Source organism: Pogoniulus pusillus, chromosome 13, assembly GCF_015220805.1.
Source record: "Pogoniulus pusillus isolate bPogPus1 chromosome 13, bPogPus1.pri, whole genome shotgun sequence".
In the NCBI taxonomy this organism is placed as follows: Eukaryota; Metazoa; Chordata; class Aves; order Piciformes; family Lybiidae; genus Pogoniulus; species Pogoniulus pusillus.
The window spans coordinates 16,401,442-16,424,371 of NC_087276.1; the positions used below are offsets into that span (position 1 = coordinate 16,401,442).

Below are 22,930 nucleotides of genomic sequence, written 5' to 3' on the forward strand. Positions count from 1 at the left end.
AGCTCTCCTGCAGCCCCTTCAGCTACTGGAAGGCTGCTCTGAGGTCTGCCTGGAGCCTTCTCTTCTCCAGGCTCAACAGCCCCAGCTCTCCCAGCCTGTCCCCACAGGGGAGGCTCTCCACTGGACCTGCTCTAGCAGTTCCATCACCTTCCTATCAAGTCTCTTTGTATCCTCTTTTATTGGCTCTCTGCCTCCGTCTCCTTCCACAGTGGTGGGAACAAGCGGAAGCTGAGCGCTGGCATTGCCCTCATTGGTGGTCCCCCTGTGATCTTCCTGGATGAGCCCTCCACTGGCATGGACCCTGTGGCCCGGCGTTTGCTCTGGGACGCAGTGACACGGACGCGGGAGTGTGGCAAATCCATCATCTTCACCTCCCACAGGTGACACTTGGGGAGAGGGTAGAGGGGTGTTGTGGTCACACGGATAGGACCCACCTCCAGAAACTGGTGAGTGGGCACTCCTGCAGCCCACTGCAGCTGGCTTGACCCAAATATCCCTCTTCCGAAAGCCACAGAGAGGAGGGAATCCACCTCCAACCCTTTCCCAGAAGCTCCTCCTGTTCTGTCTTGGTGCTCCTGCCCTGCTAAACAAGTCCTCTGCTGTCCTGCAGCATGGAGGAGTGCGAGGCCCTGTGCACACGGCTGGCCATCATGGTGAACGGGCAGTTCAAGTGCCTGGGCAGCCCCCAGCACCTCAAAAGCAAGTTTGGCAGTGGCTACACCTTGCTGGCCAAGACACGGAGCGAGGAGGAGGGAGAGCTGCAGGCCTTCAAGGCCTTTGTGGAGAAGACTTTCCCAGGTACTGTGAGCGGCTGGAGCCGGGTGGGGAGGGCAGGATGCTGGGCATGACCTTCAACCAGTTTCCTAACTCAGATCCTCTCCTTGCTGGTCTCTCCCAGGCAGTGTCCTGAAACACGAGCACCAGGGCATGGTGCATTATCACTTGACCAACAAGAACCTCAGCTGGGCACAGGTAAGGGGGTGCTGGAGTATGTCCCACCCCTGCGTGGGGGGAGGCTGGAGGGGCAGCCCCATTCCTGCCCCTTCACGTGTTCTGAATGCTTTGCCTTCATCCTCATCTTCCTCTTCTCCCAGAGCCACTCTCTGACCAAAATGCAGATGATTAGAACCATAGAATGGCCACTGTATAACATACAGACTCTGTAGGCACTGCATATAGCATGTATGTGTCTGTGTAGACTGTACATACCAGATAGACTCTGTAGACACCGTATATAGCATATAGAGTGTCTGTATAGACTGTATATACCACACAGACTCTGTGGACACTGTATGTAGCATATAGGTGTCTATATAGACTGTATATAGGTGTCTACATAGACTGTATATACCACACAGACTCTGTGGACACTGTATGTAGCATATAGGTGTCTATATAGACTGTATATAGGTGTCTGTATAGACTGTATATACCACACAGACTCTGTGGACACTGTATGTAGCATACAGGTGTCTATATAGACTGTATATAGGTGTCTGTATAGACTGTATATACCACACAGACTCTGTGGACACTGTATGTAGCATACAGGTGTCTATATAGACTGTATATAGGTGTCTGTATAGACTGTATATACCACACAGACTCTGTGGACACTGTATGTAGCATACAGGTGTCTATATAGACTGTATATAGGTGTCTACATACACTGTATATACCACACAGACTCTGTGGACACTGTATGTAGCATACAGGTGTCTATATAGACTGTATATAGGTGTCTACATACACTGTATATACCACATAGACTCTGTGGACACTGTATGTAGCATATAGGTGTCTATATAGACTGTATATAGGTGTCTACATACACTGTATATACCACATAGACTCTGTGGACACTGTATGTAGCATATAGGTGTCTATATAGACTGTATATAGGTGTCTACATAGACTGTATATACCACACAGACTCTGTGGACCCTGTATGTAGCATATAGGTGTCTATATAGACTGTATATAGGTGTCCACATAGACTGTACATACCACACAGACTCTGTGGACCCTGTATGTAGCATATAGGTGTCTATATAGACTGTATATAGGTGTCCACATAGACTGTATATACCACACAGGCTCTGTGGACACTGTATGTAGCATATAGGTGTCTATATAGACTGTATATAGGTGTCTACATAGACTGTATATACCACACAGACTCTGTGGACACTGTATGTAGTATATAGGTGTCTACATAGACTGTATATACCACACAGACTCTGTGGACCCTGTATGTAGCATATAGGTGTCTATATAGACTGTATATACCATACAGACTCTGTCTATATAGATTGTTCCTAATATATAGTCTGTAGACACTGCATATAGCATAAAGAGTGTCTGTATAGACTGTATATAGGTGTCTATATAGGCTGTATCTAATATATAGTCTGTAGACCCTATATTGTGTATAGAGTGTCTCCACAGACTATACTTAGTATATAGTCTATGTAGACACTGTAAATAGTGTGCAGGTGTTTATGTAGACAGTGTATATAGCATATAAGTGTCTCTATGGACTGTATTTGGTCTGTGTAGACACTGTATATGGTATGCAGATGTCTGTATAGACAGTGTACATAGTATGTTGTCTATATAGACTGTATCTGGTATGTAGAGTCTATATAATCACTGTATATAGAATATAGGTGTCTGTAAAGACAGGGTACAGCATGTAGTCTGCATAGGTACTGTCTATAGACACTGCAGTATCTGGTCTATACACTCTGTGTAGTATACAGTATATATTACAGAGTATTACAGAGTGTACAGGTGATATTAACAGTGTATCTCTTACATAACTAGACAGAAAAACACTCTGCAGACTACATGCAGACACTTGTGCACAGCACATATAATACACTGTGGAGTTTTACTTATATGTGTTCTGTATAGATTTAAATACAGATCATGTATTGAGATCAAACCTTAGGCTGGAAATTCAGCCTAGGGATATAGCTCTGTATAAAACACATAGATGTAAAGCCAATCTCTCTATCCCATCTAGATGTAAAGCCTCTCTCTATCCAATCTAGATCCAGGTGTAAAACCTCTCTCTATCCCATCTAGATGTAGATGTAAAACCTCTCTCTGTCCCATCTAGATGTAGATGTAAAGCCTCTCTCTGTCCCATCTAGATGTAGATGTAAAGCCTCTCTCTATCCCATCTAGCTGTAAAGCCTCTCTCTATCCCATGTAGATCTAGATGTAAAGCCTCTCTATACACAAAAAGGCTCAGGTTCTCTGCTGCCAGTCCACCCCCTGGCTTCTCCTTGCCCTCCTACCCAGGAAGGCTTCTCTCTGTCCAACTCTGCCCTCCCCAAAGCTCCCTCTGCTTTCCACCTAGGGGTTGTCCCTGCAGTAACCACCCCCCCCCCCAATCCCATCCCATGCAGGTCTTTGGGGCCTTGGAGAAAGCCAAAGAGAAGTACCACTTGGAAGACTACTCGGTGAGCCAGATCTCCCTGGAGCAGGTCTTCATGAGCTTCACTCGCTTCCAGCACTACACAGAGGACAGGGGGAAGTGAGCAGGAGCCCCAGCTGGTGGCCCTCCATCACAGACTGGCCCTGCCACCTATACATAGTATCTATAGAGACAGTAATTTATATATCAGCGTGTCTTCAGTCATGTATCAACGTGTAAGGACCTGCTCACCAGGGAGGGGACAGAGGATGGCCACCGACCTGCCACCGTCAGGGGCACACGGTGCTGTGCAGCCCTCCGGGCACCTCCGCCCTTCAGCCTTCATCCCATCCATACAGCAAAAAAACCAAACAACCCCACCCCAAACAGCCCCCCCAAAAAAGGGAGAAGCCTGGATGGGTGGTGGGGGTGGGTTGGCATCATGCCCCCTCATCCCTGCACCCGTTGGGACAGTGCTGCATGCTTGCTGTTGTCCCCTCTGTGGATGTGTTGGGTGGTTCAGTGCTGTTTAGCAGGAGGCTGCCAGATGGCTCAGAGCCAGACTCTTTGCTGCTGATTGTGCCTAGCTGGAGGGCACAAGAAAGCTTCCCTCCTGTCCCTGGCACAGAGGAGGCTCCAGCCCCTTTAACCGCTCCCGAAACATTGTTCCCTCTGCCTCCCTGCCTGCAGAGCTGGCACCAGCCCCAGCAGGGCAGAGGGAGCTGGCACTGGTGAGAGGAAGGACATGTTCATGGAGAAGTGCCCAGAGCTCAGCCCCATGGTACAGCATGTGATGAGCACAGGGGACAGCCAGCACGGGGCTGGAGGCAGTGGCGTGGGGAGAGGTGGTACAAGGTGCTGGGGACACTGCTGAGATGGGCAAGAAGTGTGGCACGGTGCCAGGGGGCACTGCTGGGATCAGACAGATGGGTGAGAGGCATCACAGCATGCTTGGGACTGCAGACAGGATAGGTGAGAGATATGAGAGGGGGCCTGGGGTCACTGACAGGCACAGTGGGATAGGTGAGAGGTATCACAGCATGCTTGGGACTGCAGATGGGATGGGCGAGAGGGATTGGAGAGGGCTTGAGCCCGCAGACGGGCACAGTGTGATGGGTCAGAGGTGCTTGGGACTGCCAGTGGGATGGGTAAGAGGTATCAGAGAGGGATTGAGGCCACAGCCAGGCACAGTGGGATGGGTGAGAGGTGTTGCAGGGTGCTTAGGACCACTGCTGGCCTCACCGTTAGGGGCATGATAAGTTCACCCAGCAGCTGTGCAGTGACAGGACCAGATCTGAAGGCCAGAGGTACTCTCCCCTTACACTCCACACTGCTCTGAGCAGAGCACACCAATCTCATGTGTGTGTCCCATCCTTGTGCCCATCCCCTCCACACCACACTGGGCTGCTCCAGCAGCAGGCAGGAGCCAAGGCAGGGTCTTGCCCTGGGCCCAGCTGCACAGCATGTTAAGGACCATCCGGGCCCATGCCTACCTGGAGGTACCAACTGGGACTCTTTTATGATGGTGCTCCCCAGTGGCTGTGTTGGTTCTGGAGTCTTTTGGGTGGTGGTGGTGGTTCTTTTTTGTTCCTTTGTTTTAAATCCATGTCGATTCTTGTCTGTCCTGAACTGGTCCCTGTATCACCTGGGGCAGTCCCCTGGGGGCTGGCTGCCCTGTGATCAATGCAGAGCAATTTGCACTATAGTCAAACACATAATTGCACATAAAATTAATTACTATTTATGGGGAGGGTTGCTGGATCCCTCCCAGTGATTTGCAATGGCAGGGGTTGGGTGATTTTTTTTGGGGGGGGGTGGGGAGGTTTCGTTTGTTCCTGTGACTGATTCATCCTTTCCTGATCCAGTTTTTCTTCCCCCTCCCTTCCCCCCAGCCTTTGCCTCATGTTGTTGTTCAGAACGATGGTGCAGCACGTTACTAAGAACTGCCCTGGATCCTAACACTGTGTGCTTTTGATTAGCAAGCAGCCAAGTGAATAGCATCACTCCCCCGAGCTGCTAGCATGGAGGGTTTGCTCTCCAGGAGCATCCTTGAAGTGCCTCAGAGCCCTCTTGAGCTGCTGGCATGGCCCTAGAAACATCCATGGAGCACCACAGAGCTCTCTGGAGGTGCTGGTGTGGAGGGTTTGCTCCCTAGGAGCATTTAAAGAGCCCTCTTTGAGCTGTTGACATGGAAGGTTTGCTCCTCAGGAGCATCCCTGGAGCACCTCAGAGCTCTCTGGAGCTGCTGGTATGAATATATTCCTCCCTAGGAATACCTCACAGCCCTCTGGAGGTGCAGGCATGGAGGGTTTGCTCCTCAGGAGCATCCCTGGAGCACCTCAGAGCTCTCTGGAGCTGCTGGTATGAATATAATCTTCCCTAGGAGTACCTCACAGCCCTCTGGAGGTGCAGGCATGGAGGGTTTGCTCCTCAGGAGCATCCCTGGAGCACCTCAGAGCTCTCTGGAGCTGCTGGTATGAATATAATCCTCCCTAGGAGTACCTCACGGCCCTCTGGAGGTGCAAGCATGGAGGGTTTGCTCCTCAGGAGCATCCCTGGAGCACCTCAGAGCCCTCTGAAGCCACCAGGAACCTGCTGGGGCTGCTAGTCACTGGGGAAGGGCAGCTCCTGCAGGACACAGCAGGACCTGCAAAGCTTTGCCTGGGATGGGGAGCAGTGGGAAGCTGCAAGAGGGCAAGATGCCAAATTACCATAGGCTGGCAGCACCCTGAGCGCAGCAGCAACAGGCAGGACAGCTGAGATGCACACCCAGCCCATCCCAGACCATGGCATGCTGGTGACCCCCTGCAAAGCTTGGTCCTGGAGCAGGCGACACTGAGGCAGTGTAACCCACAGCACCCATGGTGTTTTCTGGCAGAGCTGGTGGTAGAGGAGACATTGGCGAGGATGGCATTTCCAGGCACCAGCCCACAGGTCATCCTGGGCAAAGCAAAGTCTTAGTGAAGCAACCTCTTGGTCACACAGTGCTGCAGCACCCCTCCCCTCCTGGAAGGAGCAGCTGCCAGCTGGGTGCGGTGCTGCTCCCTCCATTTCAGCTACCACAGTGCCCAGTCAGCACCAGAGCCAGGACTGCTCACAGGATGGGCACTGCCTCTCCAGCTCAGCCAGGTTTTGCACTGGCAAGGTCACAGCTGCTGTGGCAACCTTCTGGCCACCCATGCTGCAGTGGCCAGGTGTGGTAGAAGCACCACAGGTGCCAGGCAGCTGCTGCTCCCCCCCATTTGGTTCCAGCAGAGGGATAATAAGAGAGAATTTTTTTTAGTGGGCATTTTCCCACCTGGCTTCCTTGGGAGTCAAAGCAGCTCCAGCCCTCATGAGCCTGGACTGCTGCTCAGATCTCCTGCACTGGGGCATGGAGAAATGGAAATTGTCCTTCAAAACCTGGCATGGAAAGGCTGAGCCCAGCCTCGAGGAGCCCACAGGCCATGGAATTCTGCTGTACCAGGTACCTCCAAGAGCAGAAGTGGAGATCCTCATCCCATCCACCATCACCTCTCAGCCTCACCCCACACGCTATAGGAGAGAAGACCTTGAGGTTCAAAGAGAAATGCCTGATCTTTGACAAGATATTTGTCAGAGAAATGCCAAGGGGCTGGCCCTGGCACCCTCACTGCTGCTGCTCTGCCCCTCCAACACACTGCAGGCCTCGCTCCAAAACACTGCCAAGATGCTCAGCCCCCACTCCAATCACAAGCACACACCCAAGGCAACATCAGCCCCTGGCTGAGCCCAGGGAGACTAAGCAGTACTGAAGGCAAGGATGCAGATCCAAGGAAGGTGTGGAAGGATTCCAAGCTCTTTGCCCCCACCCAGAGCATGGCACCCACTCTGCCAGGGACTCCGCCATGAGCATCACCCACTCCATAGCAACCCAGGGCACAATGCTGCACCTCCTGCAAACATCTTGCCCCTCCCATGGGCACCTCTCCACAGGCAGTTTCAGCTCTTTATTGTCTGGGGGTCCTGCTACAGCACCCCAGGGCCCTCTCCCCATGGGCACAGCCACAGGGGGGTGGGGGATTCGCTCCCTTGTCCCCAGCACGGCACTGCAGTGTCCCTGGGAGCTGGAGAGGCTGCAGGAGCTGCAGCAGTCCGAGAACTGGCACTTAAGGAATCCTGGCTGGGGCCACCCACTGCTCCTCCATGCCAGGCATGGCTGTGGTCCGGTGCCCGCTGACCTGGCCGGGCTGGCAGCGCAGAGGTTGCTTCATTTCAGTCACCTTTTCAAAAGGTGGTTCTACAAATGCCACCAATTCTGGGTTCTGACCAGAACACTCTCAGTGTTGTTTCTTCCTTCACCAAAACCCAAAGCCAAACCTTTCTTCCCTTTTATGAAGAGTTTTGGATCTTGGCCAGGAATTGCTGTGCCCACCATTCCTCCAGGTCAATGGGAACAAAGTCTGAAAGAGAGGGCAGGGAGGGAGAAGAGCCTGGCAGAGCAGTTGGGAGAACAAGGAGAGCTCCCCTTGAGTCACACCATTTGTAAGCAGGAAAAGACACCCCCAAGTTTCCCCCACCCACCTCTGTGCCCTGTCCCCAGAAAGGTTTAACAGGGACCTGCTGTCCTTGGGGACCACCTCAGCTGCTGTGGGATCCCCCAGGGCTGCATTCACAGCCCTTGCTCCAGATGCTGAGAAGTCCCTTGGCCCCATCCTTGATACACTCCAGCTTGGGCCTGCTTGGCCTGGGGACAGGGAGGTCCTCGTGGCAGGACCTGGGAAGAGCATCATGTTGGCACCACCTTGGTGCCATCAACACAAGTGCCATCAACAAGATGTCCTCCTCTCATCTGGTCTCCTTCAGCAGTGGGATATCCCCACTGCAGTGCTGGGAACCAGCACCCCCTGAGCAGCCTCAGACACAACCTGACCCATCTAGTACTGGAATGCTCCTCCTCCTCCCACTGCAGCCCTGCTCAGGTGCCCAGCTGAACCCACTGGAATGCTCCTCCTCCTCCCATTGCAGCCCTGCTGAGGTGCCCAGCTGAACCCACTGGAATGCTCCTCCTCCTCCCACTGCAGCCCTGCTGAGGTGCTCGGCTGAGTCCACACCAACTCATTGCACACCTGAGTGCCCTGCCTGCTGCCACTTACTTTTCAGTCCGGGGTTGGGAGTTTTCTCCACATACTGCACAGGCCCACAGGCGCTCTCTCCGCTCCGGATGCCGTCCAACTGCTGCTCTACCTGCTGCCAGGCTGGAGAAGGGGCAGAAACAGGCAGTGAGTGGGTTTGGGAGGGTAATTTCCCAGCCCAGGAAGGCTGCAGGAGAGGAGCAGGTGGTGCAAAGGAGGGCACCACCACCCAGTCTGGAGACCCCATCCCTGCCACCAAGGTTCTCACAGCATGATGTAGCTGTCTCAGAGGGGCCCCACATGTTCCAGCCTCCCCACCCAGGATGTGACAGCAAGCAGCAGGCTCCTGTGCCCAGGGTCCCCTGCCCTCACCCTCATAGACGAAGCGAACATTCTCCTCGTGGGCCAATGTGTAGCACTCCTCGGGGGCAGAGATCTGCGGCAGCAGCACCTGCGGCCTCTTGCCATTCACTCTGTTGAAGACGAGCTTCTGGGCTGGGCTGGCCAGAGAAGCAGAGTGAGAGTGAGGGAGGGGGCAGGTGGCTCTTCCCACCACAGTCCCAAGCGAGGCCAGGGGCTGCCCTGCTACCCCAGGTTGCCCCACAGCATGCATGCTCACCCATAACCCCAGTCAGGCCAGGGGCAGAGCTGTAGACCTGCTCAGCCCTGCCCCCAGGGGAGGGGACCAAAAAGAACCCAGTCACTCAAGAAAAGAGAAAAGTAGGAGCTGCCCAGCTCCCGGCCACCCTCCAGCCCCAGCCCCAAGCAGAGTCCTTACAAGAAGGTCTTCCCCTGAAACCGCTGGCGTCAGGAAAATGGAGTGAAATGCAGCTGGGCGCTGGGCAGGAGAATGCACCGTGGTCAAGCACCCAAGGCTTGCTGGAGCAGTCCTGACCCCCCAGCACATGCCCAGGGTGTCACTGGACTGGAACAAAACTGGGAGCACATCAGGCCTCCTCAGAGCCGGGACCCCCTCCTGGGTGCAGGGCACTTCTGCCTCAGATTGGCAACAGCAAAAGCAGGCAGAGAAAAGGAGAAGGCTCTGAGACCTGGGCATGTTTGATGCAGAACTTCAGCATTTTGGCTTTTCTGCCCAGCTTCGGGGCAGGACACATCTGCAACGGCCACGTTCCTCAGGGGACAAAGTCTAAGGGGCCCAGGGAACCTGGATGGGTTGCAGTTTAGAGAGCAGGCAGGACTGCCAATAGGCAGCCCCTGCCCGCAGCTCAGCACACCCCAAACACCACGGGGCTGGGGGGCACCGGGTAGGGCAGAAGCCAGGAGCGGGCCCTGAAGCGAGTGATGCAGTAGCAGCAGTCAATGAGAGCCCAGGAAGGAGGGGAGCTGCAGGGGGGCCGGAAGGAGAGCTTTTGTCACCCATGTCTGGAAGGGGATGGGCAGAGCTGCCCCCTACGGAAGGAAGCTGCCAACTGTGCAGGCTGGGTTTGCACCCAGCTCTCTGACCGAGAAAGCAGCTCCTCGACAGAGGCCACCATAACCCCCGCAGCTGCCCAGCAGCCCCTGTTAGCTCTGCTGGAAGCGGGGAGCTGCACTGTCCCCGCTTTGTGGACAAGGGACAAGCTCCAAGCCCTGCCGCGGGCCACCTGGCGGTGTGCGGGGCTGCAGCCGGGCCTGCCAGGTCGCGCACCAGGGGCTCAGCGCCGGTTCGGTAACGAGTTTGTGCAATCGGTGCCTCCCCCGGGGCTGGCTCAGGGACGTTGCACAATCCCCGCTCGGCCTGGTCCGGACTCTCCCCGGCACCGGCTGCAGGACGCCTCAGGGCAACGGAGCCCCCGTCCTCGCACCGCTTCTCTCGGCACCAGCGGGGCCTCGGGCAGCGAGAAGCTTGACCTGGCCCGGCTGTCCCGGGCGGCGCCTCTGGCAGCGGGGACCCCCAGGGCAGCGGGGGATCCCCCAGCCGACTGCCGAGCAGGGGCTGCCAGCCCCCTGCAGCCCACACCGTGCCCGCTCCCCCGCTCACAACTCCCGTTCCCCGGCGCTGTTACGAAGCAACCTCTGCCCGAACCGCCCCCCTGGGGGTGGGACACAGCGGCTCCGGTGCATCCTCCCGTCCTCCCCGCACCACGGGGGCACAGTCCCGGTGGGATGCGGGCGGACACCAGCAGGGCTGCACCTCCCTCCACTGTCCGGCCTGCGGGCACCGAGCGGCGGCTGCCGGTCACCTCCCCGCTCCCCACGCGGGCCCCTCCCCCGGCGGCGAGGCCCGGTAACCTTTCCCCAAGGTCACGGCGGGCTGCGCGGGGCTCACCTGGCGGGGGGCCAGGCACCGGGCTGCAGCCGGCCCCGCAGCTCGCCCAGTTTGCTGCTCTCCACCGCCTGCTGCGTCGGACCTGCGGGGGAGGGGGGTTGGGAGCGGCGTCAGGACGGCCCCGAGAGGAGGGGGGGAGCGGAACGGGCCGGTGCCCGCTGTGCCAGTTCCCCTTACGAGCATGCCTGTCCTCCCCAGCCCGCGGTGCCCGGTACCTGTGCGACGCTGCGTGGCCAGTTTGCTGGGGCCTCGCGTCAGCGTGTACATCCCTGCGGCTCCGGGCCCGCCCCGGGCCCGCCACCGGCCCCACCGCCCCTTCCCGAGTGCGGCGCGTGCCCCTCGCCGGGCCTTTAACGGGCCGGGCCGGGGCCGGGGCCGCGGCCGCGACACGCCCCCCCCCGCCCTTAAAGGGACCGAGCGGGGCCGCGGCGACAGCGGCAGGAGCACGTGCGCGGGCTGCGGGGCAGCGGCACCGGCACCGGCGCGGGGACGCGCTCGGGCGGACGCGTGGGGACACGCAGCGACCAAGGCGGGACACGCGGGGGGGCACATGCGGGACACGCGGGGGGGCACATGCGGGACACGCGGGGGGGCACATGCGGGACACGCAGGACGCGGAGGGGAGCCGCGGAGGGGACGTGGGAACGCATAGAGGGACACATGCGGGACGCAAGGGTAAACGTGGGGCACAGCGAAACATATGGGACATGAGGACACACGCAGGACACACAAGGACATGCAGGACACAGAGTGGGGCACACGGGACACGCTAGGGACAGACAGGGAAACACGGGACGCACACACACAGGAGTACGTGGGACATAGGGACACACAGGGATACACTTAGAACATGAGGACACACAGGGGACACAGGGGAGCGCATGGGACATAGGGACACACAGGGGAGTGCATGGGACGTGGGGACACCTGGGAAGCAGAGGGAACATGGGAAATGTACATGGGATGTAGGGACACACAGCAGACACTGGTGAGGCACATTGGGGACACGTGGGAAGTGTGGCAGGGCGCATGTAGAGCACGTAAGGGACACATGGAGCATGGGAGCACACAGAGGACACGGGGGCACACATGGGGCACATAGGGGGAGCATGCATGGGCCACGGGGACACATGTGACACATGTAGGACACTCAGAGGGGATATATGGCAGACACAGGACATGCAGAGCACATTGGGGAGCTATGCAGGAAACAAGGGGATACAGGAGGGGGATGCACACGGGACATGGAGACACACATGGGACACTGGGGCATATTTGGAGCACGTGGGAAAGGGAGATGCGTAGGATGCAGGACACCTCAGGGGTACACAGGTTGGGGGAGCATGTGCAGGAGACATGCTTAGGACACCGAGAGTAGACATGTGACATGTAGGAGACACAGGACACATGCACAAGGGACACACAAAGGACATCTGAGGGAACACCTGAGACAGCCACAGGGCACACAGGAAATGCACAGGGACACAGGGGACATAGGGACACATGTGGGATGCATTAGGGACACACACAGGATGGAAGACACGGAGCACACATGGAACATGAGTGGGACACACAGGGGAACATATTCAGGACACAGGGTACATGTAGGACATGCTGGAGGCTCAGGACACCCACGGGACACATAAAGGGATGTGGGGACATGCAGAGGTCAAATAGGACAGAGGGCACAGGAGTCGTGGGACACAAGATGGCACATGCACGCAGGGGACACAGAACCCAGTCAGGGGACAGACTCGGTGACATTCAGGACATGGAATACTGCAGTCATGGGACACATAGGAGTCACTCCTGGGACATGTAGGACATAGGCAAGCAACATGCAGGGAGCTGTGAGGAGACACTCAGGTGCCACCGTCGTGAGGACAATGCTGGGACAAACCTCATGAGCCCTCTCTTTCACCCACAGGCCACCCTGCAGTGCATGAAGCTGGGGCAGGCAGCCACGTCCCAGCCACTGTGGTGACCTTTGGAGTGGGGAAGGTGCGCCGAGGTGTCCCCACGTGGTGGGACGTTCAGCCCTGGGAGGTGACCCCGAGACAATCCCCTGTCACCCCACAGCATCACCCACAGATGGATGGCACCCAGGCTGTGGAGCACAGGCCATGAGACAAACTCAGTGAGAGCTTTGGAGACACTTCAGGCTTGCTCTGAGGGCACCAAAGTCATATCACATGGGTGACCTTGGCCGTGCACCGTGAGCATGCCATGTGGCCATGGTGGCACAGCCCTGCTGGGGGTGCCTGACCCCGCCAGGTTAGCATCCTGCAAAGGAGGGCCTGGTCCTGCAGCATGCTGGGCACCTCACAGGGGGCACCTGCAGCTGTCAGCCCCATTGTCCCTCCAGCCCTGCAGGATGTGATGTTTGTTAGTGGCTTTAAACACAACTATGATGCACAGGTACCTGCCACTGCTTTGTCACACAGCCGTCCCCTGCCTTGTCACACAGCTGTCCCCCAAGAAGCTGTGCCTCACTTTTCCCACTCGAGGCCTGCCCAGGGTTTGTACAGCACTGGTGGGTACAGCATCTAGGGAAGTCCTGAGCCTCAGGTCCTCAGGCTCTAGTTGGACCCTTCCATGTTGCCACTCTGATCGGAGGTCTGGGAGCAGCTAGGTGGGGTCACAGCCAGACCACAGGGTGACCCTACTGCCCGGTCCCTGCAGTCAGGGCATGCACTATCCTCGGGTGTGCCTGCAGCCCCTTAACCCGCTCCTGCTTGGAGTGCTGAGAATAGGGTGGGGAAGGCCCATGGCGGGGGAGCAGCATCGCTCACCGTCTTGCAGCGCCTTGGGGGGGATGGGGAGGCGAAGAGCCCGTGGTCCGCGACCCTGCGGTCTGCAGAGCAGCAGTAACACGTAAGGCAAGCTTCATGGCGGTGTAGGAATTGGTTCATGCTCTGCCTTTGCAAACCAAACAGTCACAGCGCCGCTGGTGTAGTGGTATCATGCAAGATTCCCATTCTTGCGACCCGGGTTCGATTCCCGGGCGGCGCAGCCTCTTTTCTTGCGGGGCGTTTTTCTTTTTTTCTGGTGGTGATGTTTTGAAGCTTTTTCCTCCTTTCTTTTTTTTTTTCTTTTCCTTTTTTTTTTTTTTTTTGGGGGGATTTTCTTCCTTCTTTTCACTTCTTTTGGTTTGGATTTTTGGGGAGGGCTTTATCTGTTGTTGCTTTTGTGGGTATTTTTTTTTCCCCAGGGGTGTTTTTGGCTGTTCTGGTTTGGGGTGGGCTTTTTTTTGTAACTTGGTTTCTGCTTTATTTTTTACTGTTTAGTTGGTTTGGGGGTATTTTCGTGTTTGCTTTGCGGTTTGGTGTATTTGGGGGGGGTCTAATTGGCTTGTTTGGGGTTCATTTTGCGTTTGATTTTTTTCATCGCGGGAGTGGGGGGAGAGGTGTCTGTTTTGAGTTTGGGTTTTCTTTGGTTGGTTGATTTGGGGATTTTTTTTTTGCTTGATTGGGGTTTTTTTGTTCCCCTCCCCGTGGGCGGCCCCACTCGCGTCACGGCAGGCGGATCTCTCCCCGCGGGGCCGGCTGGGAGCTGTAGTCCCGTTCTTGGCCCGCTGCAACCATGCAAGTGCCGGCGGCGGCGGAGCGCAACAAGGGCCCGATCCTGGAGGTGCTGCGGCAGTACGCGGTGAGCGGAGCGCAGGCGGCGCCCGGCAGCCTGCGGGTGCTAGAGGTGGGGGCGGGCGCAGGGCTCCACGCCGCGCACTTCGCCCGGGCCCTGCCGCAGACCCGCTGGCAGCCCTCCGACGTCGACCCGCGGGCGCTCCGCAGGTGAGCAGGTAGCGGGGCCGTGCTGGGGCACGGTCCGAGCCCCAGACTGCGTTCTCTCCCCTCCCCACGGCCTGAGCCCCCTGCCCTCCCATAGGCTCCTCCCCTCCCATAGCCTCCCCCCCTCCCCACGGCCTGACCCCCCTGCCCTCCCACGGACTGAGCACCTTCCCGTAGTCGGTGCCCCCTCTGCTCCTACAGGCTCCACCTGTCCCCAGAGTCTGAGCTCACTCCCCTCCCCTAGCCTTCACCCCTCCCCACTGCCTGAGCCCCTTCCCCTCCCACGGACTGAGCACCTTCCCATGGTCGGTACCCCCTCCCCTCCCATAGTCTGCACCCCTTCCCAAAGCCTTAGCTCCCTCCCACAGCCTGCACTCCTTCCCAAAGCCTTAGCTCCCTGCCATAGCCTGCACCCCTCTGCAAAGCCTGAGCCCCCTCCCATAGCCTGCACCCCTTCCCAAAGCCTTAGCTCCCTCCCCTCCCACAGCTTGCACCCCTCTGCAAAGCCTGAGCCCCCTCCCATAGTCTGCACCCCTTCCCAAAGCCTTAGCTCCCACCCATAGTCTGTACCCCTTCCCAAAGCCTTAGCTCCCTCCCATAGCCTGCACCCCTTCCCAAAGCCTTAGCTCCCTCCCCTCCCACAGCTTGCACCCCTTCCCAAAGCCTGAGCCCCCTCCCATAGCCTGCACCCCTTCCCAAAGCCTTAGCTCCTTCCCATAGCCTGCACCCCTTCCCAAAGCCTGAGCCCTCTCCCACAGCCTGTACCTCTCCCTGGCCAGCAGAGCAGTGACAATACTGGCAGGGCTCCCCAGCTGGGCAGCCCCAGGATCCAGCTCTCACACAGCCTGGAGTCCCCAGCTGAGTGCTTGTTTTCAGCCAGGAGTGCCCCAATATTGAACTCTCAGCCCCAGGCTCCCCAGCTTGCTGCTCTCTTTGTGCCCAGCAAAGCCCCAACCTCGCACCCTCCGTTGGCCCAGGCTTCCCAGCTGGATCCTTTGGTTTTTTATCCAGGGAAAACATAATATTCAACTCCCAGACAGCCCTGGCTCCCCAGGCCCATGCTTGCTGGTTTTCTTTCTCCATAAACCCCCCCCAAATTCCTCTCCCAAGCACCTCAGACTCCCCTACTCAGCATGTCTGCTGCATCCAGCTCCCCGCCTGTGTGCCCGCTGCAGAGCAGGTCCTGTCTGCAGAGTGCCCAGCTGCTGATGGCACCCATTACCCACAGCGATGCCAGGCCTGATGCCCAACTCACTAGGATGCCAGCGGCGGGTGGCTCACACCCACTCCCGGCACCGTGCCACCCCAGTGACCCACACTGGATCATGTTCGTTTGCTCTGTGTTGGCATGCGCGGGTCTGGCCGTTGCCAGGTGCCCATTCCAGACATTGCAGTGCCCTGCTTAGCAGGCTCAGCTTCCACTCGGGAAACAAAAATAAACCCAGCCCTGCAACATGGGGAGGAATCCCCCCCCAGAAGAGAAACAAACCTGCTGGGAAGGGGCCAAAAGCACTGCCCAGCCAGGGGGCTGGCAGCTACTGTGCTGCCCACCCGTAGCCTCCCTGGCAATGGCACCAGCCTGATTGAAAATAATCCCCATGCCAGGAGGTTGGTTCACCAAGACCTGGCCCGTGGATGGGCCAAAAAGGAGGTGAACCACACCAAAATCACTCAGTGTAGCAGTACCTGAAGTGTGTGGGCAGCAGGGGTGCAGGCAGGGCCGTGGGCAGCTCAGGCTTGTGAGTGCAGACAGCATGCGGGTGGCACAGGGCTGTGGGTACAGGCAGCTTGAGCTCATGGGCACAGGCATTACTTTAGTCAGGGCAAATGTGTGGATGCAGGCAGTGTTGCAGGCAAGACAAGTGTGTGTGTGCAGGCAGTGTGTGGGCAGGGGCTGTGTGTGAGTGCAGGCAGCCTGGGCCCATGGGTGCTGCCAGTACTGCAGACAGGGTGAGCTGGCACATGGGTGCAGGCAGTGCTGCAGACAGGGTGGGCATGTGGATGCCACGGGGCAGTGTTCAGGCACGTGGGTGCAGGCAGCATGAGGGCAGAACTGCAGGCAAATTGCAGCTTTGAGTGTGTGGATGTGGGCAGCCTGGGCACATGGGCACTGGCAGTGCAGCTGGCAGGTTGAGCAGGCCCATGAGTACAGGCAGCATGCAGGCAGGCAGCTGGGAGGGCAGCATGCTCCAGCTGCCCTGCTGGGAGGCACTGCTGAGCTGGGATAGTTTAGGTGCCTCTTGGTCCACGTACCACTGATTGTTTGCCTGCTGCTGTTTCTCCAGCTGCCTGGTACCAAACGAAGACCTGGCAGTAGCAGAGCCCTGGCCCTCTGCAGACCCCTCAGGCTGTGTTACAAGCACAACCCTGTTAGCAGACACCAGAGACTCTACCAGTGCCATGCTACTGAGGCAGGTTTGGGGTCTGCCTGCAGTGCAGACTGGCAATGGCCCAGCCAGGGTTGACATGGGGTTTGGTACCTGCAGCATCTCTGCCTACGTGGAGGCCACACGTGTGCCCAATTTGCTGCCCCCCATCCTGCTGGACGTGGCACAGGGTTGGGAGACCTGGGGAGGTGCCCAACCTGCCACCCTCGACCTCCTTGTCAGCATCAACATGATGCACATCACCGAGCTGTGCTGCACCAAGGTGAGCAGGGCAGGGCCAGAGCCACATCCACATCCCCTACCCACTGCTCCAGGGATCCCAGGACCGAGGAAGGGGCTCCTGGGGAGGTGTCCCCAGCCCTCTGACCATGTCACTTTCTCCCTTTCTCCCCAGGGCCTGTTCAAGGGTGCTGGGGTGCTGCTGAAGCCCGGAGGTGTGCTCTTCACCTATGGGGTGCGTGCTGGGGATGTCTGGGGATGCCGGGGGGTCAGAGAAGGATAGGCAGCTCCAGGCATGGCTCAGAGAGTGGGGAGGCTGGGAAAGGAAGGGACATGGATCTGAGGGCATCTCAGCCTTTGGGGACATGTGCTGAGCTCTGGATGCTCACCCCAAGGCTCTGGCTGCTCACCCTAAGGATGGGAGGGATCCTGTTCTCTTTTGCCCCATCTAGGCCAAGGTCAGGGGGTGCCTGTGGTGGGTGACAGAACCTGTGGTCCTTCTTGGGATCTATGTTTCTTCTTGCTTGCCTTCTATGTGTGGTGGGGGGACTGGGGAGGGTCACACAGGGGGCTCATAGCTACAGCTCTGGCTCTGTGTCCCACAGCCCTACGCCGTGGAGGGCCACATCAGCCCCCAGAGCAATGTGGACTTCGACTGCAGCCTGAGGCAGAGGTAGGTTGGGGGGCACAGAGAAGCCCCCTCTCAGTGTGATCCTTCACAACAAGATGTCAAACGGCAGGCAGGGAGCCCCTGACCCCGGGGCATGGGGAAGCAGCATTGGGGAGATGTCCTGTGTCTGACCCAGACCTCCCTTCCCGGCAGAAATCCCACGTGGGGCCTCCGGGACACGGCGCTGCTGCGGCAGCTGGCCCAGGCCAACGGGCTGTGCCTGGAGAGGATGGTAGGTGCTGGGCGCTGCAGCGGGGGTCAGCCCTCACCCCGCGGGCACGCCTCTGCCCCTCGGCTCTCTGCTTGCAGGTGGACATGCCAGCCAACAACAAGAGTCTCATCTTCCGCAAGCTGTAACCCGCCCCGCTGGTGCCTCCCGCAGCCTCCCAGCATCTTGCCAGCACGGGAGCCCCTGCCCCATTTGTGCCGCCTCGAGGGGCCACACTGTCCCCATGCCAGTGCCAGACGGGTCTAGGAACCCTGGGGGCAGCATGGTGCCCCACTTGCTCCAGCCTGGACTGGGCTTGACTGGTGGCCTGGGGGCAGTTCCATCTGCCCCTGCCTCTTCAGGACTCCCTTTGCAATGGGGTGCCCCAGCCTGACCCAGGGAATCCACCACAGCTGCCATGGCAGGGGGTGGGCTTTGGGGGTGGGCAGTGGGGGGTACAGCATTCCCAGGCATGGGGGACACTTCTTACTTGATGCCAGTTTCCCTGAACAACACTGTGCCAATGGCTGGGGGACCTATTGCCCTTCCCCAAGACTGTGCTGCTGCTCCCCCCAATAAACTCCAGACCTTCACTCTACACTCCCAGTGGATCCCTGATGCTTTCAGCACTGACACTGGGGGACAGACATCCCCATTACCCCTCCAGCAGTGCCAGTGAGGGGTCAGATACTGCAGCAGGAGTGCACAGGAGTGCTACACTGGGCCTGGAGGCTTTGGGGTAGTGGGAAGGCTTTTGTGGGTGAGGGTCCTCCCACTGCCCGACAACCCAGCCCAGAGTTTTATTGCTGTTGGCCAGGCTGTGAGGAGTACAAGGAGGGGGACACACAGCAGATAAATTACAGGGAAGGTGGGAGCTGGGCTGCGGCTCACCATGGGCTTGGAGAGAGCTGCCCAACAGTGGTTATCTCCTAGATACAGGCGCTGGTGTGGGGACTGCCCCACCCCACGATGAGTCTGTGCCCCTCCTCCCTCCCCACACCCCCGGCACGTCCCAGCTCTCCCCTAGTCCTGGAAGCGGTTCAGGAGGTCGCAGGTTTTCTTCTCCATCAGCTCATAGATCTTCTTCACCCTCTTGTCGTTGGCTGCCCGGACGTAGCTGCTGGGGTCCAGCGTGGCCATGCCGTCGTGCACCTCGCCCATGATGATGAGCGGCCCGTCCTCCGCCGTCATGTTGGGGCACGGGCAGCTCCAGTCCATGTCGGTCAAGGTCACCTCCAGGTACTTGATGTTGAAGAACTTGAGGCCCATCTTCTCATCCTTGAGGACGTCCTCCAGGGCGAAGCGGGCGATGCCGGTGTCCTGGTCCTCCACGATCTCCATCAGCCGGCCCACGATGGCGAAGTCGCTGCGGCAGAGGCTCAGCACCATTTTGCTCTTCAGGCGGCACGCCTTGCACTGCAGGCTCTTGGGGAAGGGGCAGACGTCCTCGCAGGTCTCCTTGCTCTCGAAGTTGTTGGTGTTGCCCTCGCAGCCCCCGTAGACGAAGGAGTGGCACTGCTTCAGCAGGTGGTTGTACGCCCAGCGGGGCTCCCAGTTCTGGCAGGGGCCCTGCACCATGGGCAGCAGGCAGGTGGGGCGGGCGCTGCCTAGGCAGGCGGCCCGGCACTCCTCGTAGGTCTCAAAGTGGTTCCTGTTGGCCCCGCAGCCGCCGTAGCGGAAGGTGAGGCAGGCGGCTTGCTTGGCATCGAAGTGCCAGCGCACCTCCAGCGCCTCGCAGCGCCGCCGGTCGGGCTCCTTCAGGCAGTCGGCGCTGGGGAAGGGCTGGTTGCTGCCAGCCCGCAGGGTTCCCCCGGACTCCCGCTTGACCACCGACAGCGGGAAGTCGGCCCGCAGCAGCCCGGCGGCGTTCCTGGCCGTGCAGGTGTAGATGCCGGCGTCCTCGTGGCGGGCGTTGTAGATGACCAGCTGCCCGATGTTGGTGACCACCACGTTGCCGTACATCTGGTCGGGCCGCATGATGAAGTTCTCCTCCCGCTCGCTCTGCTTCTCCCAGGTGATGTCCGGCCGCGGACGGCCGCTGACGTCGCAGCGGAAGCTGACGGTGCCGCCGGCGCGCACCGACTGGTGGAAGGGGTTGCTGTAGAGGGCGGGGGGCACCGGCACCTCGGGGCCCGCCCCCGGCGTGGGCTGAGCCGTGGTCTCCTGCGGCACGGGGCTGGTGTCGGGCCAGGTGAAGATGTGCTTGCAGGGCACGGTGGTGAGGCGGGTGCCGCGCAGGCAGGCCTCGGCGTCCATGTAGCACTTGTTGTAGTAGGTGAGGCCGTCGGAGGCGCAGGTGAAGTTGGGCTCCTTCTCGCAGCGGTCCTTGCACTTGCAGACGGGCTGCCCGTCCCAGATGTCGCAGTCGGAGCCCTGCTGCGCGCACACGAAGCTCTCGCAGGATGCCGCCGCTGCCAGGGCCGGCGCCGGGGCGCTGCCGTCGGCGAAGCGAGCGGCCACGCAGCTCCGCAGCCCGCACACGTTGGTGCAGCATTTCTCAAAGTCTTCGCAGTCCTGCCCGCGGTTGGAGAGAGGAGATTGGAGAGGGGGGGGCGATGACACGGAGGTGAACCAGCTGTGGGTGTTGCCCCCCACCCCCACCGTGGGGTTTCGGGTGTCCGTCTCCCAGCCTTGTGCACCCTTGGCACTGCTGGGCTCCGGACAAGAGCCAGACCTCCCAGGGTGGCAACAGCCCACCCTTGGAGCCCCCAGGCACCCCAAGGATGCTCGGGGGTGCACTGTAGTGATGAGACACTTCCCCTCCCCAGCAGATAGCATCTCACACCTCAGCCTTTGCTGGCTAAGGGGAAGCAGTGCTCAAGACACAGAGAGTAGTCTCCTTCTGCGTCCACCCTGACTGACCCCAGGGAGCTGCTGGTGCTCCAGCTCACTACTGTGAAACCTGGATCTGGGTCACTCCAGGATGGGCAGATAGCTTGTGGGTGGGCTTCAGCCCCCAGGGAATAAATGGGGGGGGGTGGGGGGGGATGGGGGTGGCTGTGCATGCTCCGTGGCAGTGCCCTGTTCATTCCCCTGATCCCAGCCCCTCTCAGCTCCAGGGAGCAGCCTGGAGATGCAATGAGGGGGTGTGCATGGCCCGAGCAGGGGAGCAGTGAGCATTCTTTGCCTGCAGCCCCTGGGAACCCCTGATGCCATCTGACAGCAGGGGCTCCGGGAGATAAAGATGCAGCCAGGATGAGCCCTTTGCACCAAAATAACTGAGCCAGCTGCACTCCTGTGCTCAGGACCTGCACCCCAAAGCCTCTCCGTGGGGGATCTGGGATGCTGTCCCGAACCCATCCTGGTCCCCAGAGCCTCCCAGCCTGCGCAGCTTCACTCACCTGGTCGGTCTGGCACTCCCGCTCGCAGGTGCTCTGTGCGTCCACCCACAGATTGGGGTTCAGCTGGTTGGGGCAGACCCCCAGGTGCCTCATCCTGCCCGATTGCAGGCTCAGCCCGGCTGCCGCCGCTGCCAGCAAGAGCAGGAGCGCGATGCCCATGGGGACACGCTGCCATCCACCCGCTCGCTGGCCCCAGCCCGGGTGGTCGCAGTTCCCAAGAGGAGGCATCTGGCCGCCCCACGCCGCCAGTCTGGCTCGCTCGGGATAAATCACATCAAGGATGGAGGGGATGAGGGAGAAGGCGGGCGGGCAGGGGGACAAAGAGGAGGAGGAGAGGACCAAACCTCTGCCCTTCAGCACGCCCAGCGCCTGCTGGACCACCGGCGATGCCGTCCGCCACCTCTATCCATCGTCGCCGCTCGGCTGTCGGGGTGCCGGGGACGCGGTGGCCGCGATGTCCCCTTGGTGAGGGGGGCTCAGTCCATCCCCGGCTCCCCGCTGCTCAGGGAGTGGGGTGGAAGGGGAGGACGGGAAGGTTGTAATCTGAATCCCCTCCCTTCCCACTGATGTTTCTGGGTGTTTGGAATGGGAAAGGCGCTGACCTCAGCCTCTAACCCCGGCGAGCCCGGCGATCGGCTGGGCAAACACGGGGGGAGATCAAAGGCAGAATGCGGAAAGCCTGCAAAGAGGGATAGTGAAAGGAGGGGTGTGGGGGGACACAAAAGAACCCGCCCGGCCCATGGAGACGAATTCCAGCAGGATGAGAAAACAGCCAGAGCCTGTGGCCCACTCGGGCAGAGCTACTGATGGGGATACCCGCGGAGCCCTCTCTGCGGGCATGTGAGCAGTGGGCTGGCCTGGGAGCCCCTCACCCCGCACCTCACCTCTGGGCACCCACCAGCAGCCCAGGAGTCTGTGTCCCTGCTGCTCATCCCAGTCTCCAGCCGGCAGCCCACCGGTACCACACGCCACTGCCCAGCACGGGACTCTGGCTCGCCTGAAAGGGTGGATGCCACCCAGTCACCCCGGAGGGGTTCACCCAGACCTTGGCAGCCCCCAGCCCTCCCTCCCCGCTGATGTAGGGCCTGGCTGGCATTCCTTAGGTTGGAGGACAGCGCCTGGCCGTTCCCGGTGGCACTGCTTAGGCACACTGTGCCAGGGCTTCATTGCAGCCACTGCCTCCCCGAGCACGTCCCGCAGCCGGCCCTAAGCTGCCAGGAGCCGGCCCGGACTCCCCGGCCAGATTTCCCTAATCCCCGCTGGAGACTGACCTGCAGCAGGAGCATTTCACGGCACTGCGAGAGCGTTAACCCTTCGGGCCCTGCTCAGAGCCCTCCTCGCCCACCGCCTCAGCTACTGGGAAGCAGCAAACGCACCCGAGGGGGGTTTGTCCCGGAGGGGGGTGGGGGGTAACAGCTCAGTTACCTCCAGCTTCCCCTCTGTGGGGCTGCAAACCAGGTCCGGGGGCAGGTGGTGAAGGGGACAAAAAAGTGTGGAGAGCCTTTCTCGAGTACTTCTTTTGGGGGTAGCC

At 59.2% G+C, this 22,930-nt stretch overlaps 4 protein-coding genes, 1 long non-coding RNA gene and 1 other non-coding gene across 8 annotated transcripts in view; 4 read left to right on the forward strand and 2 right to left on the reverse strand.

Annotated features, from left to right (window-relative positions):
* The window catches only part of ABCA3 (ATP binding cassette subfamily A member 3), a 43,155-nt gene extending 37,772 nt beyond the window's left edge, over positions 1-5,383 (forward strand). Inside the window, exons 28-31 of one of the 2 annotated variants that reach the window (XM_064153138.1) lie at positions 210-380; positions 611-798; positions 899-972; positions 3,417-5,383. In XM_064153138.1, coding sequence (XP_064009208.1) covers positions 210-380; positions 611-798; positions 899-972; positions 3,417-3,548 — 565 coding nt within the window. In that variant the 3' untranslated portion in view covers positions 3,549-5,383. Of the gene's footprint in view, positions 1-209; positions 381-610; positions 799-898; positions 973-3,416 lie in introns of those variants that run through there. The other variant, XM_064153139.1, reaches the window with a different exon arrangement.
* A 1,994-nt stretch (positions 5,384-7,377) lies between these two features.
* On the reverse strand, positions 7,378-11,136 carry MCRIP2 (MAPK regulated corepressor interacting protein 2). The gene is made up of 5 exons (XM_064153140.1): positions 11,002-11,136; positions 10,787-10,868; positions 8,890-9,017; positions 8,539-8,640; positions 7,378-7,845 (listed from the first exon to the last, which is right to left on the reverse strand). The coding sequence occupies exons 1-5, from the start codon at positions 11,051-11,053 to the stop codon at positions 7,775-7,777; spliced, it is 435 nt and encodes a 144-aa protein (XP_064009210.1). The 5' UTR covers positions 11,054-11,136; the 3' UTR covers positions 7,378-7,774.
* A 95-nt stretch (positions 11,137-11,231) lies between these two features.
* Positions 11,232-13,076, forward strand: LOC135180587 (uncharacterized). Its single transcript, XR_010304495.1, has 2 exons — positions 11,232-11,315; positions 12,714-13,076. It is a non-coding gene; the product is annotated as an uncharacterized LOC135180587 (long non-coding RNA).
* Positions 13,077-13,727: 651 nt separating this feature from the next.
* On the forward strand, positions 13,728-13,798 carry TRNAG-CCC (transfer RNA glycine (anticodon CCC)). Its single transcript has one exon. It is a non-coding gene; the product is annotated as a tRNA-Gly (tRNA).
* Positions 13,799-14,308: 510 nt separating this feature from the next.
* On the forward strand, positions 14,309-18,658 carry METTL26 (methyltransferase like 26). Of its 2 annotated transcripts, XM_064153143.1 has the most exons (6): positions 14,309-14,577; positions 17,061-17,223; positions 17,356-17,415; positions 17,786-17,853; positions 18,004-18,082; positions 18,160-18,304. In XM_064153143.1, exons 1-6 carry the CDS (start codon positions 14,369-14,371, stop codon positions 18,205-18,207), a joined length of 627 nt encoding a protein of 208 aa, XP_064009213.1. In that variant the 5' UTR covers positions 14,309-14,368; the 3' UTR covers positions 18,208-18,304. The 2 variants fall into 2 exon arrangements, with proteins under 2 accessions (XP_064009213.1, XP_064009212.1); XM_064153142.1 differs by lacking the exon at positions 17,786-17,853 and having other exon boundaries at positions 14,311-14,577; positions 18,160-18,658.
* Positions 18,659-18,786: 128 nt separating this feature from the next.
* WFIKKN1 (WAP, follistatin/kazal, immunoglobulin, kunitz and netrin domain containing 1) lies at positions 18,787-21,627 on the reverse strand. The gene is made up of 2 exons (XM_064152641.1): positions 21,400-21,627; positions 18,787-20,713 (listed from the first exon to the last, which is right to left on the reverse strand). The coding sequence occupies exons 1-2, from the start codon at positions 21,625-21,627 to the stop codon at positions 19,082-19,084; spliced, it is 1,860 nt and encodes a 619-aa protein (XP_064008711.1). The 3' UTR covers positions 18,787-19,081.
* Positions 21,628-22,930: the final 1,303 nt, after the last annotated feature.

What these genes read in the sequence shown, in the direction of transcription:
- MCRIP2 (XM_064153140.1), bottom strand. Translation starts at nt 11,053, where the DNA reads ATGTACACGCTGACGCGAGGCCCCAGCAAACTGGCCACGCAGCGTCGC. An exon ending in GGCCACGCAGCGTCGCACAG is followed by an intron (nt 10,869 to 11,001) that starts GTACCGGGCACC and finishes CCTCCCCCGCAG; the next exon opens with GTCCGACGCAGCAGGCGGTG. An exon ending in TGTTCGCTTCGTCTATGAGG is followed by an intron (nt 8,641 to 8,889) that starts GTGAGGGCAGGG and finishes CCCCTTCTCCAG; the next exon opens with CCTGGCAGCAGGTAGAGCAG.
- METTL26 (XM_064153142.1), top strand. Translation starts at nt 14,369, where the DNA reads ATGCAAGTGCCGGCGGCGGCGGAGCGCAACAAGGGCCCGATCCTGGAG. An exon ending in GACCCGCGGGCGCTCCGCAG is followed by an intron (nt 14,578 to 17,060) that starts GTGAGCAGGTAG and finishes TGGTACCTGCAG; the next exon opens with CATCTCTGCCTACGTGGAGG. An exon ending in CCGAGCTGTGCTGCACCAAG is followed by an intron (nt 17,224 to 17,355) that starts GTGAGCAGGGCA and finishes CTTTCTCCCCAG; the next exon opens with GGCCTGTTCAAGGGTGCTGG.
- WFIKKN1 (XM_064152641.1), bottom strand. Translation starts at nt 21,627, where the DNA reads ATGCCTCCTCTTGGGAACTGCGACCACCCGGGCTGGGGCCAGCGAGCG. An exon ending in GGGAGTGCCAGACCGACCAG is followed by an intron (nt 20,714 to 21,399) that starts GTGAGTGAAGCT and finishes TCTTGTCCGGAG; the next exon opens with CCCAGCAGTGCCAAGGGTGC.